Here is an 18556-nt window from a genome sequence, read left to right on the forward strand (position 1 = left end):
CTCACACTATGTAAGGTTATACTAAAGACCTTCCAGTTGTAAAAATCTGATTTTATACGTGGCCTGAGCAGAGCAGCTCTAAGCACACCTAGAGGTGAAGGAAAATAGGAAGTGGAAAAAAAGAGAAAAAAATGGGGAGTGAGAGATATAAGAGACTGGGAATAGGGGAGAAAAAGGTTATAGGTCAGGCTTTTTGGTTCGATGCCAAGAAATTGCCAACCCTGGGGTAGAGACGGACTAATGGGGACAGAGATGAAAACAGTTTCATTTCTATTTGATCGTTTTAATCTCAGCCAACACTTTACTGTCAGAGAACACGCCTAATGCAGCCGAATTGCATGGCAGCTTGACCTATACTTAGTCATTTTATTCTTAATCGTTTAGTGACCTTGATTGAAACCCATCATTGCTTAGTACCCTTTGGTTACTGAAGTCTCCAACCAAAGAGACCAAGATGACTTATGCATTTTATTGTTCTGTTGTTAGGCTTCATAATAGAAAGACAAGCAACCCTGCAGAAGTAAAGGGGAGAGAGCAAAGAACACGATACGGAATCAGGAAGGACGGCATCCCCGGGAGCGGCGCGGCTGGGCCCAGAGGACGGACTGCATTTCCCAGGCTCAGTCGCCACGCGGCCCCGCCCCCTCCGCCGCCGCGGCCCCGCCCCCTCCGCCCGGGCGGCTGGACTCGGCGCCCGCCCGACTTCCCAGCGGCCCCGTGCGGCCCGGGCATGCCCAGTGTGGGCGCAGCGGCCCTGGCCCTGGGATCGCCCTGGCGGGAGCGGGTGACCGGGTGCGGAGGGGCGTGGAGGAGCCGAGCGGGCCAGCGGTGGGCCAGGGGCCGAGCCGGAGCCGGAGCCGCGGGGGCAAAGCTGCCGGGTAGGTGCAGTTCTGCCGAGCCAGGCCCTGGCGCCGCGCAGCCTGCGCGCGCGGCACGGGCCCGGGTGGCTGGGGCGGCGAGGGCGTGTGAGGGCAGCAGGGCCCGAGCGCGGGGTTGGAAGTGCGGGCGGGGGCTGCGCGCGGGGACGCCTGGCGGGAAGGTGCTGCGGAGGCGGGGCAGGGCCGGGGCGCGGGACTCGGGCGAGCCTCTGCCCAGGTGCGGCGCGGCTTTCTTTAGCTCCCCGCGTGATGGGATGTGAGCGTGCCCCGCGCCTCGTGCACGGCTGTGGTTGCGGAGGGAGACCAGCTTCCAGTCGGGTTTGCCAAGGAGCTGGGGGGAGACGGGTCCGAAGGGACCTGTGGGCTCTGAGCATCCGGGGAGCCCGGTGGGATGTGAGGATGCTTACCTTTAGTGAAACTGGAGCGGGATGTGACAGCCTCCTGCTTTCCGGACTTGGGTTTCTGGGTTTAGTGACTTAGAAATGAAAGTACAGGACCGTGCCTCAGTAGATGCTTAATAAGTTCTCATGACTGTTTAGGAATTTAATGGCCAGTTGTATTTACAGGCTTACGAGACATTTTGTCCATGGGATGCTCGGGTTAAACAAAAATCCTCATCGCAAAGCTTGAGTAAAAAGCCCCGACTGAGGGTTCAGACACCGGGGTTTTGAAGTTCGCTGTAGCCTTTCACGTGCTGTAATCTTGAGCAAGACATTTAACTTCGGAGATTCAGTTCCTCCGTCTGTGAAATGCTGTGAACCAGATGCATCTCACGTCCACCACAGTTGGAGGGTTCCCTCTGTGTTATACAGTCTCTGGTCTCAAATCGTGGCAGATTGCTTTTCTCCATGCCTGAGCTTTTCGTCAAACCGGATAATATTTCTGGATATTCCGGGTAATTCAAATAGGATCTGCATATAAAACTGAAGTGACTTGTCCTTCACAGGCCACTATTGGTCAGTAGGTAACCTGCCACTTGGTACTTGCAGAAGCCAATTGTTAATGGCTATGGTTCAGGTAACACAGCTCCTCTCCTTGGATTAGAACCCACATGCTTCCAGCTGTGTCAGCACCTTGTGAGAAACCCAGACTAAGTAATCGGCTTCCTTAAACTCCCATACTAGCTCATTCTGTAGTGGGATTATGTTTATGTGGAAGTTAAGCTTTTATTTTCATGTTACTGCACTTTGTACTCAAAAACCTATGAAAAATTTTAATACCGTTAATTCATAGATGAGGAAGTAGATGGTTAAAAGTGAATCCATGATAATCTTTAGAAACTAGTGTCTTATGTATCGTCATTGAGCATTAACATACCCTGTCACTGAGTATCCTATCACTCAGGTGTTTTTTGTTTGTTTTTAAGTGGGAGCATTAACAAAAGTTTCTTACCCTAGAAACTTCTCTACCTGAAGTGAGTGCATCTGTGTAGGATTTGACCCAAGGAGAAGATGGTACATACAGTGTTGTGCAAGTTGCCTTCCCTCTGCTGTATTCCCTGCTCTTCCTGTTCTGGGTGGCAGTAGTCCAGTTGGGTCAATAAGGTACAGTTTGGTGGAGTGGTCATTAGGGAAAGTGTGCTTATGTTTCGAAATTCGAGGTGTATAGAAGCTGCGTGTGAAATTGTCATTATGGTCTTTCTCTTAAATTAAGAATACCCTAGATTGGTTTAGTTAGGTTTGAGAACTTCAGAATCCCAAGTCCTTAATTAAATTTTTGAAAATAGGTTTTCCATTCACCTTAGGCATTACATGGGAGCATAGTATTTTAAAAATACTTATACACGTGAACTTTCAAGTTATTATTTTATGAAGCTAGATTTCTCATTCACCTAAAAAATAAAATGGGAAAGCTATAGTGTGTTAAAGAATATTTATACACGTGGACTTAACCTTTTTTTGGCCTAGTTTAAAATTCATTGTTTCCTGCATGCTTGTTAAAATTGTACATAAATGTATACATTTAAAGTTGGAAAACAGGGAAGGCATATTTGGGGGTCTTGGCGGGAAATTTCACATCATACTTTGAACTTATCTGTGTGCTGGAGGGCCCTGTGAATAAAGTGCATATTTAGTAATTTTTGTTAGAACTTTCATTTTGCTCCTGTATTTGTATTCAAGTAACATCAAGCACAAATATTGCTTAGGAGGATATTGAAGTGTAATTATCACTCATCTCATGATCTCAAATCTCAAAAGAACTTGGGACGTGTGGAGGGATAGTTAGGGACATCAAGGCCCAGAGAAGAGATTACTAGTCCATGTAAAAGTGAAAGGGTGGTAAGTGATGTAAAAATTTATTGATTTCAGGTTTTGCAGTAGTTACAGGTATAACCTCACTTAGTTAACTGTGCTAGTATCTACCTAAGTGCTAGAATCTACTGCAGTCGTATTAGAGAAGTATGTGGAAAACGTCATCATGTAGAAATGTACATGAAGTAACTTGAAGATAAATATTTTTCCCTGCTTATGCTCCGTCTGTTTCCAGGTGCTTCATGATGAGACATTTGGGGACACTTGTCTCTCCTTTGTGTAGTTGATAGTTTGGGCGGTGAAGAGATGGCTGACAGTGTCAAAACCTTTCTGCAGGACCTTGCCAGGGTAAGCACGTCAAGTCACCTTTTGACCCTTTTGCAGGAACTGACTAGAAAATCCTTTAGGTATTTTTGAAATTTTGATTATATTTGTTGGGTCCTTCACCTACAAGTTTTCATTCTAATCCATACTACTCGAGGGAGAAATATTATCCTGCATCTCGCAGAAGCTTAGGAGAACTGTCTAGTGAGTGTCTGTAGTATTGATACCCTGTTCAGCTTGGCCCCAGAACCTCTTTATTTTTTTAAACTTTATTTATCAATGTATTTTTTTTTTTTTTGGCCGTGCCGCATGGCTTGTGAGATCTAGTTCCCCCACCAGGGATTGAACCCGGCCCTTGGCAGTGAGAGCGTGGAGTTGTAACCACTGCACTGCCAGGGAATTCCCTAAACTTTATTTTGGAATAATTTTAGCGTTGCACGGCTGTACAGAGAACTCCCCTATATCCGTCACCAGGTTCTCCTAATGTTAACATCGCATGTAGCCATGGTATAAGCAGTGAACATTGGTACATACAGTGCTATTACCTAAACTCCTTTGTCTGGATCTACATTATAGGACCCGTCTTATTCTCCCGTCCTACAAGGCGGAGATGATGATGCCCTAGAAAAATGTCCCATAGAGATCTGTTTAGGATGTAGTCACGCACATGATCAGTAGCATAACATTCCATTATAGTGGCTGTCTGAGGTCTAATGCCCTAGTTGTAGCCCCTGTAGCTCTATTCCCGGGAGCAGGAGAGAGGCCAGTTCTGACGGGGAGTGGGAGTGTTTAAAAGTTTATTACCTTTGAATCAAAGAGAGGGGGGGAATTGAAGGAATATCTTAGAAGGGCCAAAGAGAATTCATGTGATCTTCTTTTAATACCTTACGTCCTTTTGTGTGATAAAATTTCAACCCTGGATCAGTTATACAACGTGAACTTTGTGTGTCTGTCTGCCCCACTAGACTGTAAGTATCTCAGAAGTGGGGATGCTGTCATCATCCTAGCACATACTAGGCCCTAAGCCATTTGAACTTAACCATCTTAAAATTTTAAACTGTTTGTGGAAGATTTAGAAGTTAAAAAGCAAAATAAGATTAAACATTACTCATAGATAAAAGACCAGGTGCATGCTGCCAATTTATGCTCTTATTGGCAGGTACTTCATAAACTTGTCCATTTCTCTGTATTCTGACAGTTTTCTCTAAAATTTGTTTTCGCTCATAACAATAGGTGAAAATGCCATTCTTAAATCCAGGTTGGCCATTGCTTCCAGAATGCCTTTTTCTGCTGCTTCTTTGGTTTTTTGTTTGTTTGTTTGTTTTTGGCTGCGTGGCATGTGGGACCTTAGTTCCCTGACCAGGGATCGAACCCGCGCCCCCTGCATTGGAAGTGCGGAGTCTTAACCACTGGACCCCCAGGGAAGTCCCCTTTTTTCTGCTTCTTGATGAAGTTGAATACCCTAGTCCTTCCCACTCTACTTTGGACATAAATCTGTTGCGGTACTTACTAAACTATAAATTTTTATTTATTTATTTTTTTCTTTTGGTTTACTTGTGTACTTTTCCTGCTGAGTTATAAGTTTCCTGAGCATTTCCATATGTTGTCTAGCTCACTGAAGATGCTCAGTATGGGAGTGGGTGGATGAGTGCAGTCCTTTGAACTGGGTAATAGGCAGTTCTGATGTTTATAGTAATAACAGTAGTCTTTCTGCCATTGGGGTTCTTCCCGTCATTGGCAAGTGCCCCCATCAGTGACTTATAGACTTAACAACCCTCTTCCTCAGCATACACTGTTTAAAGACATTCTGCTTCAGCTACACTACAATGTCGTTTCTGTCTTATGTGGCATGCTCTTATCCTACAGCTTTTCACACTTTTACAGTGATTATTTCTTTGTGTCTTCCATTAGCCTTGATCCAGCCCTGGTCCTTTCTTGAGACCAGTGTTTAATCTACCCTAGATGTAGAACGTACTTGTAGATATTAGATTGATATTGGAAGAGTATAGAGGAGGGCAATAACTTGGCTTTATAGTATCGGTAAGTGTTAGAGGGAGTAGAAAACCACTATTTTGCAGCCATGTTATTCAAGATTGGTTTGGGCAAGAATTGTTAATTGATGCCAAATCTAGGGGAGAGGACTTGATGAGCAGGATATTTGCCTGGTCTCAGAAATGTCTGCCCACAGATTACTTATTAGTTGCAAGGAGAAAAATTTGCAACCATACAATGGAGCTGGATAACACCTTGACTGAATATTGACATCACCAGCCATGTGAGACAGACATCACATGCCTCTGGATGTAATACCTGGAAGGGCACACCATCACTTATGTGATATTCCTGCCAAAAATATGTAACCTGGGACCTAATCATGAGGACACAAACCTAAATTGAGAGCATCCCGTAAAATAACTGACCTGTATACTTCATAAAGGAAGACACGATAAGGAGCTGTTCCTGATTAAAGGAGACTGAAGAGATACGAGAGCTAAATGCAACATGTGATTCTGAACTGATGTCTGGTACTTGAGGGGTAAAAATGCTATAGAGGGCATTATTGGGACAAATGGGGAACTTGGAATATGGACTGTAGATTAAACTATTTCAATATTTAACTTCTTTAATAGATAACTATATATATTTCCTAAGAACAATATTGTTCTTAGGAAATATACACTGAACAATTAAAAGTAAAGCGACATGACACAGCAACCTACTCAAATGATCCAGAAAAAGTGTGTATATATATACAAGAATAAATAACAATGTGGCAAAACAGCTGGTGAATCCCAAGAAAGGGTATTAGGGAGTTCTCCATTCTTGTAGCTCTTCTGTAAATTGGGAATTATTTCAAAATAGAAAAATATCAAGGGTCCCCTAAGCTTTGTAGCAAACTAAGTACCGTGATTTCCACTGTTATTTCATCACTTTCCTGTGTGTAACTTTGGAAAGCCTTCTGATCCAAAATCTTCCCTCTTTAAAAATAATACTCTTGTGTACAGGGAATCAAAGACTCCATCTGGGGAATTTGTACCATCTCAAAGCTGGACGCTCGAATTCAGCAAAAGAGAGAGGAGCAGCGTCGAAGAAGGGCAAGCAGTGTCCTGGCTCAGAGGAGAGCCCAGAGTATAGAGAGGAAGCAAGAGAGGTAAGGAGTGGAGGCTGATGTCAGAAAACACCAGAATTCCCTTCTGTGGGCACTTTAGGAAGTGATTAAACTTACTATAGAATTCAGACACTACATAGTGACTTGGAGTTTCAATACCCCATTATTTGTCTTTTGTACTTTCTCCCCCAAAAAAGTTACAGGTGATTTCCCCCCACGCCCCTCACATTGAGTTAAACTCAATGTGTCTAGCAGTAATCCTTGTTCAAAATGTCGTGGTGTTTAAAAGAAATCAGGATGGTGAATAGAGAACCGTGAAAAAATTGCTTGGATTGGTGGATATTCTAGGAGCGCCTGTGTGGATTTTGATAGAAGAACCTCAGACATCCTCTTCTAGTCTACAGTCTTAGATTTTAGAAAAAATAATTTTTTTGTGTGATTGTTTTTTTAAGAAAAACTGCTTCTCTTGAAATATTTTTAGCCTTTTCTTATTGACATTAGGAGAGAACATTGGGAGAACAGTAGGTGCTGGAAAAATAATATGCCAACAAAAGATATAAAAAGGAGAGAGCTACTGAATGACACTATGGAAATAGCCTGTATGCCTTTTAAGCTAAATACATGTGGTCTTTTCCAGTGAACCACGTATTGTTAGTAGAATTTTTCAGTGCTGCGCTTGGAATGGTGGAGTATTCTGGGTAAGTTCCTTTTCGTCGAATTCCAGGTACCTTATAAGCACCTTTATTCAGATTATTTTGGTGTTCATGGTTCTCAACTGTCTTCCTGAAACGGAGACAGGTAGCTTTCACCTGCTAATGCGTGCTTAAGGCCATCACTCAGGATTCTGTGCACCTTCACTCATTTTATTCCCACTCAGAGAAAACTTGTATGTAAATGTCAGGAATAGATGGCCCTGAATATACACCTTTTTCTTAAATGACTTATTCACAAGTTTTAATGTTAATAGGTAACAATTTCTTGTGACACTGTCTGGACATTTTGGTTAAGAGCAACTATGGGGGCTCAGAGGGGAAAGAGATGGATATGGGCAAGGTACTCCCCTTGTCTGGTCATAGCAACGTCCTCGAATTGATTACTATTGAAACTCGTACCAGAAGGTTGCCTACAGCTGACTGAGAACCAGCACAGGCTTAAGTGAAATTTGAGTAGTTTGAAGAACAAATAGTTAAGTATTTTCTTGGACTTGAAATTCAGTATAATTCAACTTGTTAATCTAAACATTTCACAGATGTTTTTAGGTATTAGCTTTAATTAATAAAATATGACTGTGTGCTTAGTATATGCCTGTAGTTTGGCGTGACTACTAATTGAAATGTTCTTCTAGTCCCCCAGAAGTTTTACTGTTTTCATAGGCAGTGTCAGGTTTGTACGCCTCAGCTGGAGAATTGGGAAATAGAACTGAGTCCAATTTTGGTACCACTTCAGGGCTCCTAATTTGTAAAAGGCACTTCCATCTGGAAAATAATTACACTGAAACTTGGAACTCCTGTTTTAAAGAAGGGCTTTTAATGTTTACCTTATTTCTTCTCTCCTTTAGTTCAGTCTCCTTTTGTTTTATCGAGTGTTTATTCCCATGCTTCAGTCAGTAACGGCCCAAATTATTGGTAAGTATGTCCGTTGCTGAGGTGGGAGGTGTTTCTTTGTGTCTCCCTCAGTCTATTGAACGCTTCTTCTGTACCTGCAGCTTTAGATGTTGTTAACTCAGATCTCTCAACAACCCCTTGGGTACTGTTACAGATAGCATTTTATAGATGGGGAAATGGAAATTGGTTACCAAGGTTAAACCGTTAGTAAGTGGCATAGCTGGGATTTGAACCAGGGTGGTTTCCTGCATACAGTGTACTGCTGGTCACTGACCGGTCCGTCCCCACCCGGTAAGCAGGTTTGTCTCAAGGTAAGCAGCACATCTCCGTGGCTACTCTGAATTGGAGTTGTGGCCAGAATTTGGTGTGTCTGTGAAGAATAAGACTCTCTGAAATAGGTGCCGTGGCTGGCAGGAAACAAAGGTGTGTGTGTGTGTGGGGGGGGGTAGGGGTTGCATATTTGGTCGTCTGTGTGTGTGTGTGTGTGTGTGTGTGTGTGTGTGTGTGTGTGTGTGTGTGTGTGTAGTAGGGGTTGCATATTTGGTCGTCTGGTTTTCCAGTTCTCCAGTTAAACTAATAAGCCTTTCCGCCTTTCTTAGGTGATCCGTCACTACATGGGGACGTTTGGTCGTGGCTCGAGTTTTTCCTCACGTCAATTTTCAGTGCTCTTTGGGTGCTTCCCCTGTTTGTGCTTAGCAAAGTTGTGAATGCAATTTGGTTTCAGGTAGGTCCAGGGCAGAATGGAGTCTGGGTTTTACGGCATAATGGATCGCCAGGGGGCAGGTGTCAGCCTGCGAAGTTAGTGGCCACGTAGGGAGCGATTTCACAGCCGTAACTTTTCTTGGTCAAGCAGCCAGTGGGTGATCTCTGTGCTCCTGTAAAATGGAATTATCCTCTCAGGTCTCCAGAGCATCTCATGGCCAGATGTCCAGGGGCTTTTCTCTCCTGGCGGGTCTCATGGCAGATCAGTGGCCTTAGCTTTGGGGATGGATATTGAGGCCGTTGAATTCATGTTTTGGTGAGCTCCTTTCTCTCTTACAGGATATAGCTGACCTGGCCTTTGAGGTCTCAGGGAGGAAGCCTCACCCGTTCCCCAGTGTCAGCAAGATAATTGCTGACATGCTCTTCAACCTTTTGCTGCAGGCTCTTTTCCTCCTCCAGGTGAGACTGGCCTTCTGGGCACATGGAGCCGATTAAGAAAAGAAGATTCACTAGAGGGAGCTTCACAAAGACAGGGTGTCACACTTATACTGAGGAGAGATGTTTATGGGAGGCAGTGATTTGTAAATCATTTTTTCGCAGAAACAACTAGAGACTTAAAAGCATACAGTGGTAAAGAAACTTGAATTTGCCTGCTCCTCCCTGCCACCCTGAGCCTTCTTCACTCCTGCTATTGAGAAACTTGAGGAGCAGCTATCAGGCTATCTAGGTAGAGAGTGAAGACTCAGAGTGGCAGGTGAACAGTGTCAGGTCTCTGAAGCTTTGGAATTAAGATTTTCCATACTTGTTCTTCAGGGGATGTTTGTGAGTCTCTTTCCCATCCATCTTGTTGGTCAGCTGGTTAGTCTCCTGCATATGTCTCTTCTCTACTCACTATACTGCTTCGAATATCGTTGGTTCAATAAAGGTAAGCCTGTCTACAGAAACTCAGAACTTGGAGGCCCAATTTGGAAATGGTGCTGCTAAGTAGACTTCTTAAATTCGTCAATACTTACGCCCTTGGCAAACGGTCTTTGGAATGAAGCAGCCTTTTTGGCAAGAGGGGACTTAACATTTGGCTTGGGGGGTTAGCCCTTAACGCTGTTGCTGGGGAATGTAGCAGTGTAGCATCATCCTTATGGAGCTTAATGTCACGTAGCTCTGACAGCCATAAGGTGGCATAAATGAGCACGAATTATTTTGAATTAGAGAAATGAATTTGACGTTGGTGCATACAGTTTATTTGGGGGGATATTTTGAAAGTCCTTGGCATATTTGGGTGTGGTTGGTTGAAAGGGGTTAATTGATTCCTAGAGGATAGCTGCCTTTTTTTGATTCTTGCTTTGTTCAAGGCTAATACTGACAAAGGATTCTGGTGTTGTAATTCAGAATTCACTTAGCCTGCCAGCTTTGAAATTGTGATTGTTCAATTGTAAAAGCTTCGCATAGAAGCTGTATCAGATTTGGACAACTCTAATTTATATGCTTTAGTTGTATTCTAAATGGCAGGTCTGTACCCACAACTCAAACCTCAAATAAATTGTCTACCATATTTAGTCATTTGACTAAAAGGAAATATGCAGCCTAATTGTATTGGCTCCTTGTTTTAGGAATTGAAATGCACCAGCGATTGTCAAACATAGAAAGGAATTGGCCTTACTACTTTGGATTTGGTCTGCCCTTGGCTTTCCTCACAGCCATGCAGTCCTCCTACATTGTCAGGTAATTTGACTGTAGGGACTTGAAGGGGACTCGTAAAAATACTCAGCGTAGGGAGCACCTTCTGTGTGCCTGGTTCTGTGCTAGGCATTCTGCATTCTTATTTGGCCATCAGGAGGTCTGTAGGATTTTTTCTCCCTGACAGATAGTCATAGACATTTGTCAGTTAGCTTTTGTTTGTTTGTTTGTTTGTTTCCCCCGTTTTGCGGTATGCTTAGTTCCCCAACCAGGGATCAAACCCGTGCCCCCAGCAGTGGAAGCACGGAGTCCTAACCACTGGACCTCCAGGGAATTCTCAGCATTAAAATATAGTCTGCATGATCATATATGTCATATTCTTTCTTCTGTTTTGCTTCCTGGAACAATGTTAAACATAGCCAGCGCTTAGAAAAATCCTTTTTTTTTTTTTTTTTTTTTTTTAAAAAAGATGTGTTTTATACATTAAGGGTCCAGCCATGATATTTAGCACTGGAGGCAAAGAACTTTGGGCTTCTAGTATCTTCAAAGTCATGGCTGTTTGGAAGGTGACTAATTATTTCTTTTCTTTTTTTCTTTTTAAACAGTGGCTGCCTATTCTCTATCCTCTTTCCTTTATTCATTATCAGCGCCAATGAAGCAAAGACCCCTGGCAAAGCATAGTAAGTATTAGCCAGTATTAGCTAAAATGTATTAAGTTTTTTTGGTCTGAAGTGTTGGGGCCATAACACTGCAATTATGTGAATGAGACATTTTTGTTAAGGTTTTTTAAAAATAACCTTACATTGCAGGAAACTATTAATATACAGTTCAATGAGAGAAACACTTCTGGGATGTATCCCAAAATTTTCCCCATGCATATGTGCATATATGTGTTTCAGAAATTGCTGCTATTATACATATTCTTAAAATGTAACAGTTCACTGAATAAGGCACCTGTAGTTGAGCTCATTTTGTGAGAATGGCCAACCTTTTAAAAATAGTGGGCCATGTGTTCTGGCTACAGGAGTTTATTGATAATGACAGTAAAACAAAGTATTTTATTTTTTAATTTTTTTTTTTTTTTGCGGTACGCGGGCCTCTCACTGCTGTGGCCTCTCCCGCTGCGGAGCACAGGCTCCGGATGCGCAGGCTCAGCGGCCACGGCTCACGGGCCCAGCCGCTCTGCGGCACGTGGGATCCTCCCGGACCGGGGCACGAACCCGTGTCCCCTACATCGGCAGGCGGCCGGACTCTCAACCACTGCGCCACCAGGGAAGCCCAAAACAAAGTATTTTAAAATGTATCTTTAGTAACACTAGCACTCCGAAAGTTTTATCACTTCAGAGAAAAGCCCAATCTTTTGATCAATTTTGGTTAAGTCAGTGAGGATACACTTATTAGAAATTTCCAATCTGCTTTGGGTTCTTGCATGTTCTTGCTATCCAGTAAATGCTAAGTGTGTATCTTGTTTTTTTTTGTGGTACGCGGGCCCCTCACTGCCGTGGCCTCTCCCGTTGCAGAGCACAGGCTCAGCGGCCATGGCTCACGGGCCCAGCCGCTCCGCGGCACGTGGGACCCTCCCGGACCGGGGCAAAAACCCGCGCCCCCTGCATCAGCAGGCAGACTCCCAACCACTGCGCCACCAGGGAAGCCCCTAAGTGTGTATCTTAACGTAACTAACTTTCTCTTGAAGCTCTCCTGAAAATGAAATATACATAGCATATGATATCTTCAGACACAGCTTGAAGTTTGTACCCTAGAAAGGTACTTCTTGAGTCGGAATTAATCTACAATAGAACTTTATTTCCTCTAAGCCCCGATACTGCAAATGGTGATACTATTGCACTCCTGACAGGACCCAGTGCATTCTTTAGTTGCTGCCTGTTTAATCTGTGTTGTGTCTAACCTCTGTACTTGCTTGATCAAATTTCTGGTGTCTTGTTTTCCCCTGTATCATTTTAAATTGAAAGTAGTTGAGTAAGTTGTCAAATAATTAAAACAATTTTGTTCCACTTGGGGGTCTAACAGGTTGGGTCTCTTTTGCCTTTTAGCCTTTTCCAATTGCGCCTCTTCTCCTTGGTGGTTTTCTTAAGCAACAGACTCTTCCACAAGACGGTCTACCTGCAGTCTGCCCTGAGTAGTTCAACTTCCGCAGAGAAGTTCCCCTCACCACACCCATCTCCTGCCAAACTGAAGGCTGCGGAGGGCCACTGAGTCGCCTGCCATCCAGAGGGGATGGGTGGGATTGGAAGGATGCCGCGCCAGCTCTTTCTCTCGTTCACCTCCCCGACCAGGGAAGGCAGGACCCACTCTGCCAAGGGCCCTGTGCATATTCCCTTCTCTCTGAGGAATCGGGATTTTTGTCTCTTGTGCACGTAAGGCAGAATCGTCCTGACACCAGTATGGATTTTAAACACCGGTGAGTCTGAAAGGACCACAGGTTTTTCTGCAGCTCTTTTCTAGCATTTGCCAGCCCCCGTGCCTGGACTGATTTGAATACTTTTTCTCCCTGTGCCATTTATCCTTCCACCTCCCCTTCCTGCCTTCCACCACCCTTGGATGAATGGATTTTTGTAATTCTAGTTGTTGTATTTTGTGGACCTGTTGTTTTGGTTTTTCTGTGAAGCACATATATTGGACGTGGGAAGTAAAGGAGGCTCTGCTGCTCCTGGTCACTCCCGTTACAGCCATCACTGTCTTGTTTCTTGTAACTCAGGCTAGATTTGGTCTCTTGCTCCACTGCAAAAAAAAACAAGCCTGAAGAGATGGGACAGGAGGAAAGACCTCACAGCCAGATCTGCTGGGTTTTGAGGAGTGGTTTTCTTTCTTCCCCTTGAAGGGGAAAAAGCTTTTTTCACTGGTACATTTAAAGCTCCCCCAGCTATAGGGAGGTACCAATTTTGGACAAGTGCCACTGCAACACAGAATGCTCAGAGAACCTGAACTTTTAAACTCTGGAGGTCTGAACTTTCCTATGGCCACTGCTGGGTCTGTCTGGTATTTCAAAGGAATATTGGGTGCTGCAAATAGGAACTGAAGGGGTAAACTTATTAAACCCATTAAACCTGTGATTGGTTGGTGTTTTCCTGTCATTTTAAAGAGACTAAATATGGGGGGAGGGGCAGGTGTCAAAGCACTTGCACAGTTTTAAGACATCACAAACGTGAGCTTGTTTCCCACAAATGTGTAATGGTTGAAATTTATAAGTCGTCACTTCAAGAAACATATTCATGGAACCCAGGACTTTGTCTTGGATAGTTTGGAAGATTAGTTCTGAAAAGTGTTCCCTGCAGAAGTTTGGGTTATGTGATTATAATCATGTTAACATCTTGTGGAAGAATTTGGGATTGAGTTGTTTTAAAGTCTATATGTACATTTGTCCTGTGTACTGATGAAGGAAGAGAGGGCCTTCTAGACTTCAAGAATTGAACATTCTCATTAGGGAAGAGACTAGACATTTGGTTAACAGAAACCTTTACTATGTACAGGACAAAATAAGGATTTAAAAATCGTTGCCAGCAGATGTGAATCAAGTTTGAATACAGAAGGTTTTAAAATAGTGGGCATTTTGGAAGTAGGTGTTTCCAGCTCGTGAACAAAAAATTGTAAAAGACAGTTTAAGGTTTATTTTCAACATCCCTCTGGTCATTTGACAGTAGTGTTGCAGAGAACTACTTTCAGGTTGCCGAGGGGGTGGCTGAAGAAGATCTCAGTATTTCATCAGCTTGCAACTGATCAGCGACTGCCTTACTTAAGATTAGTTGTTGTAATTTTTAAAATGAGATTAAAATGGCCACATCTTTGCTGCCTGAAATTTGTATTTGTGTCAGCTAAGCTGGTCTTAGAAGGGTGAGGGAAGTTGAGTAGAGGAAGGCAAGTGATATTATCCAGCACTGTGACTGGCTATAGAAAATGCTTTAAGTCACTGGATGTGAGGAATCTGTAAAGTTTTATTAGTGTAACTGAGAGGCCAGGCCTGTACAAAGGCTAGATTACCAAATGTCTATTGTTGTAGGTATTCCTAATTTCATGAGATATACACAAAAGCAGTGTAAACTTCTCTTGCCTTTTCACTAGCATATGGGCAGTGAGGGCAGCGATTAGGAAATTGGGATCAAAGGGAGAGTAGGCTCTGTTTTTGCCAAGTTCAGAATGGCAGTTTAAAGCAGTCTAATAGTAACTGAAAATAAGGGAGGGCACATCACTACAGACGAAAGTGGGAGCCTGAGTTTCAATCATAGAGCCAGGAGGCTCTAAGGAACCATGTTCACAAATCTCTCTTTAGGGACAGACATCACAGCTTGGACAGGTATGTGTGGTTGAAAACACGACCTTTTTAATCCTATCTAGAGCTGAGTTGTCCATTATAGTAACTCCACAAAGTAAATGCTTTCTAGACCTGAGTATGTTAAGTCGGTTGGAAACTTTTAAATGGACAAATTCATGCACTGACTTGTTCATTGCTCTGCACTTGGTAAGGGGCCAAGAGAAAATTTAAGAGAAATTGTGACAAACTGGAATAAATCCAGAAGAGGGCAACTAATGGTTAGGGGTTCGTGAACCACCTTAAAGGATAACTTCTGTGGAAATAAAAGGGCAACTATAGTTGTTCACTGTTCATTCTCCATCCACTTACTTTCTGATTATAGAAGTAGTACATTTGTTCAGCTTCTGTGCTTCATGGTTACCTCTGTGGAGGTTGCTCTGGTAGGCATTACTGGTTCTTCAGTAGTGATGGAAGGCTGTTCAGCAGTCATCCCACCACCCCCCTTCTTTTCCCCCCACCCTAACATCCCTCCTGTGCTATCGTCCAACCCACAGAAGCTATGAGGAACCTGACTCCAGGTCAGTGTAAGTTCGGTCTTTTTAACAATGAGAGTCATACGCTCAGTGAAATGTTTTGGAGAAACCTAAAGCGAGTCCACAGAACCAGTAAAGGATCAAGTGAGGGGAACAGATGACTTAATTATGTAACAGTCATTTGAACGCCTTCTCTGTCAGGCTCTGCAAGGCACTGGGGATTCAAGGGTGAACCAAAAAGACGATTGCTGTCCTCTTGGACCTAACAATATGGTGTAGGAGACTGAGAAACAATCAAATTCTTAAGAATTATGTGTTCAAATAACTATTATTTTCCATAGGTCTCAAAGTTGGATAAAACATTGGAATTTAGAGAATCTTTGAGTAGGATAAGAGATTATGCCATGTGATCAGGCTTCCATCCTTGGACTCATTCTCTGATTTCAAGTTTAAATGTACCTTCAGACCTGTGGGACAAAGAGTAACCATTTAGTCATTTAGATAAGTAGTTCTTAACCAAGTGTTAACAGCAGCAGCATTTCAGGAGCTTTTCTAAGATACACAGTAACCCCACCTGGACCTGGAGGAAATTTAAGTAATTCTAGAAATAAAAGTTAACAAATTCTAATAACTCCTTTCATAGAAACTTGATAAACTATTGCATCCATAAAGTAAGAACAGATTGTGAAAAGGGGACAGAATAGGGAGGTTCTTGGAAATTAAAACAGTTGTGGAAATAAAATGAGATGGCTTATAGAAGTGATGCCGAGGATGCTAAATTAGAGAACTACAACGTAAAATTCAGGAAATTTCTCAGAACAGAGAGCAAAAAGATTAAGACACGGAAAAAGTTAAGAATCGTGGAGGTATCCAAGAATCAGATCTGACATTTGTTTCAGAAAATGGGAACAGAAGCATGGAGACAATAAAATCAGGAAATTTTCGGGACTTATGATGAAAATTGGACTTTTCATATAGATGCTTTTCACTGCCAAGTGAAAAGCAATCAAAGGAAAAAAAAAAACCCAAAAAACCAGATGGGATCTCTATGGAGAAACACCAGGAAAATAGGTTACCTCCAAGAGACTGACTCACATTGCTATTAGACTTCTCAAGAACAACTCTGAGTAACAGAAGATAAAATTGTAATGCCTTGAAAGTATGCTTTTATGTGTGCTTGTGTGTATATGGGATGGGTGGGTCCCAATTTCGTTCTTAGAACTCTAAACCTAGCTGTGCTATCAAGGACAAAATAAAGGCATTGTTTGCTTTCCATTCAGCTTTTCTGAAAAAGTTACTTGAAGAATCTATCGAAGTGAAAATTCCAAGAAATAGATGACTAATTAAAACAAACACCCAACCAAACAACATGGAACAGTGGAATCAAGAGTCATGAAACAGTGGAATCAGAGTGCATAGAGAAGAAATCTTGGTAACACAGCTATACAGCATACTTGGAAAGGTGGCTTCTGGGGAGAACATCTTCAAGAAGAAAACGGTACTGTTACTCTGGTCTGCTCCAGGTGAGATGAAGACGTGTTTCTTTCGATCAATAATATAAAAGAGGTAAGTAGACACTTCAGGAAAGACCAAAAGCTCCACAGGAATGACAACTCCTACAAAGCAAGCTAAAAATAGCATTATTTTAAACAACTGATAGGACTGTAAAAAGTTTTTCGGAACCAAATCAAAACTTTTGGTCCAGTAAGTCATCAGGGAGAGAGATTAACTGATACACTGAATGTTCGCGTACAATCTCTGGGTTTATAATAACTATAATTTTCCCCATGATTTTGCCATCCTGACTTTTACTTATAGATAAGCCTTTCCCTAATAACTGATATTAAAGAATCATCCTAAAAAGAGCATTAGATTTTTTAGAAATTGTTATTGGAGTACAGTTGATTCTTGGCTTAGATTTTGAACTTCGTTCGTTAGTAGTATATTTTGACTCTTGAAAAAGTTGACTTAATTGTATACCACCTGGAAAGTTAAACATATCCCTTTAAGAAACGTGTTTAGTAATTCAAAAAAAAAAGAACCTCGATATCTTAAATGTTCTTGAAACAGTATTTTTTTAATGTAAAGGAATCTTTCTAATTTTAATTACATTTTTTTAAAAGAAAAACTCGTTTTGAAGAAGCATTTGCTTGAAGTTCTGCAGTTCCTTCAGGTTCAGCTTCAGTTTCCTTCTGTTAATAAAATAACACTGAACACATTATAAATGCAAAACGAAAAAGCAGATCTATTGACTCATAACATCCTGGGGTGAACCTGGTCGTGTAAATTTTGAAAACTACACGTGATTTTGAAGTACTGATTTAATACGCTTTCAGTAAGTTTGGTCGGTTGCATTCAACAGTAGAGTAAGCGCGATGAGAAAGGAGTGCCACTGGCACTAAATTTGAACAGTTGCCGGATGCTCCCATTTTTGTCGGTGTGGCTCTTGCTCACTGAGATGTGTAGGGAGTGGGAGTGCGTGTCTGAGAGGTGATGGAATTGGCTGCTGAAACTTCGCCCCATTCCGTGCCTTCAAGCAACGTTTCTTTGTGTGTGAGGAAAGAAGGGGAAGAGAGGCAGGGCAGCTTTCACTGGCAGGTTACTTACAAAGGGGTGAGCAAAGCACCGCCAGGCTGCAAGCTGGTTCCGGGAAGAAGCAGGTCTACGCTTTGGGCGGACCGCCTCTGCGACGGTGGGGGGCTCAGCCCGCGGCGTAGATTCTTCCCACCGAACCCCGACGACCCCTTTAGCCCTAGGCATGGTCATTCACGAGGTCAGGGGCTTAAGAAAGGGAAATAAATGTCTCGTGACATTTGCAAGGCTCTCGTCCATCTCAGTTTACCGGAGCAAAGTCAAACATAGCTTTTGAGCGAACTGTCAGACAAGATCTCGCACAAGATGTAGCGGTCTGGGCCGGGAAGCGATTGAGGTTTCATTGAGAATAGGTAGAAAATTCTTCCCGCCTCTCCTTTAACCTTGTATTAGGCAACATCAATTTCTATCTTTAAAGAAACGAAACTCTCAGAAACGGAGTCGAGCGACCTCAGCCCAGCTTTTCGGGATTTGTAGTTTCTGCCCATTCCTTCGCGTAGTTTCCGCTTCTTGTCACGTGACGTGCTAAACGCGCCACACCTTCCGCTCGCGACTCCTTCGCGGCCAGCAGACCGACACGTCACTGCTCGGCCTTCAACCAAACTGCTCCGAGTGTGTTCT

General features: G+C 42.9%; 1 protein-coding gene across 2 annotated transcripts; it reads left to right on the forward strand.

Annotated features, from left to right (window-relative positions):
* The first annotated feature begins 718 nt into the window (after positions 1 to 718).
* On the forward strand, positions 719 to 13614 carry EI24 (EI24 autophagy associated transmembrane protein). Of its 2 annotated transcripts, XM_059070706.2 has the most exons (12): positions 737 to 878; positions 2276 to 2422; positions 3366 to 3478; positions 6460 to 6605; positions 7201 to 7261; positions 8122 to 8188; positions 8767 to 8891; positions 9209 to 9328; positions 9683 to 9794; positions 10477 to 10588; positions 11149 to 11223; positions 12595 to 13614. In XM_059070706.2, exons 3-12 carry the CDS (start codon positions 3437 to 3439, stop codon positions 12755 to 12757), a joined length of 1023 nt encoding a protein of 340 aa, XP_058926689.1. In that variant the 5' UTR covers positions 737 to 878; positions 2276 to 2422; positions 3366 to 3436; the 3' UTR covers positions 12758 to 13614. The 2 variants fall into 2 exon arrangements, with proteins under 2 accessions (XP_058926690.1, XP_058926689.1); XM_059070707.2 differs by lacking the exon at positions 2276 to 2422 and having other exon boundaries at positions 719 to 878.
* The last annotated feature ends 4942 nt before the right edge of the window (positions 13615 to 18556 follow it).

Source organism: Kogia breviceps, chromosome 7 (genome assembly GCF_026419965.1).
Source record: "Kogia breviceps isolate mKogBre1 chromosome 7, mKogBre1 haplotype 1, whole genome shotgun sequence".
In the NCBI taxonomy this organism is placed as follows: domain Eukaryota; kingdom Metazoa; phylum Chordata; class Mammalia; order Artiodactyla; family Physeteridae; genus Kogia; species Kogia breviceps.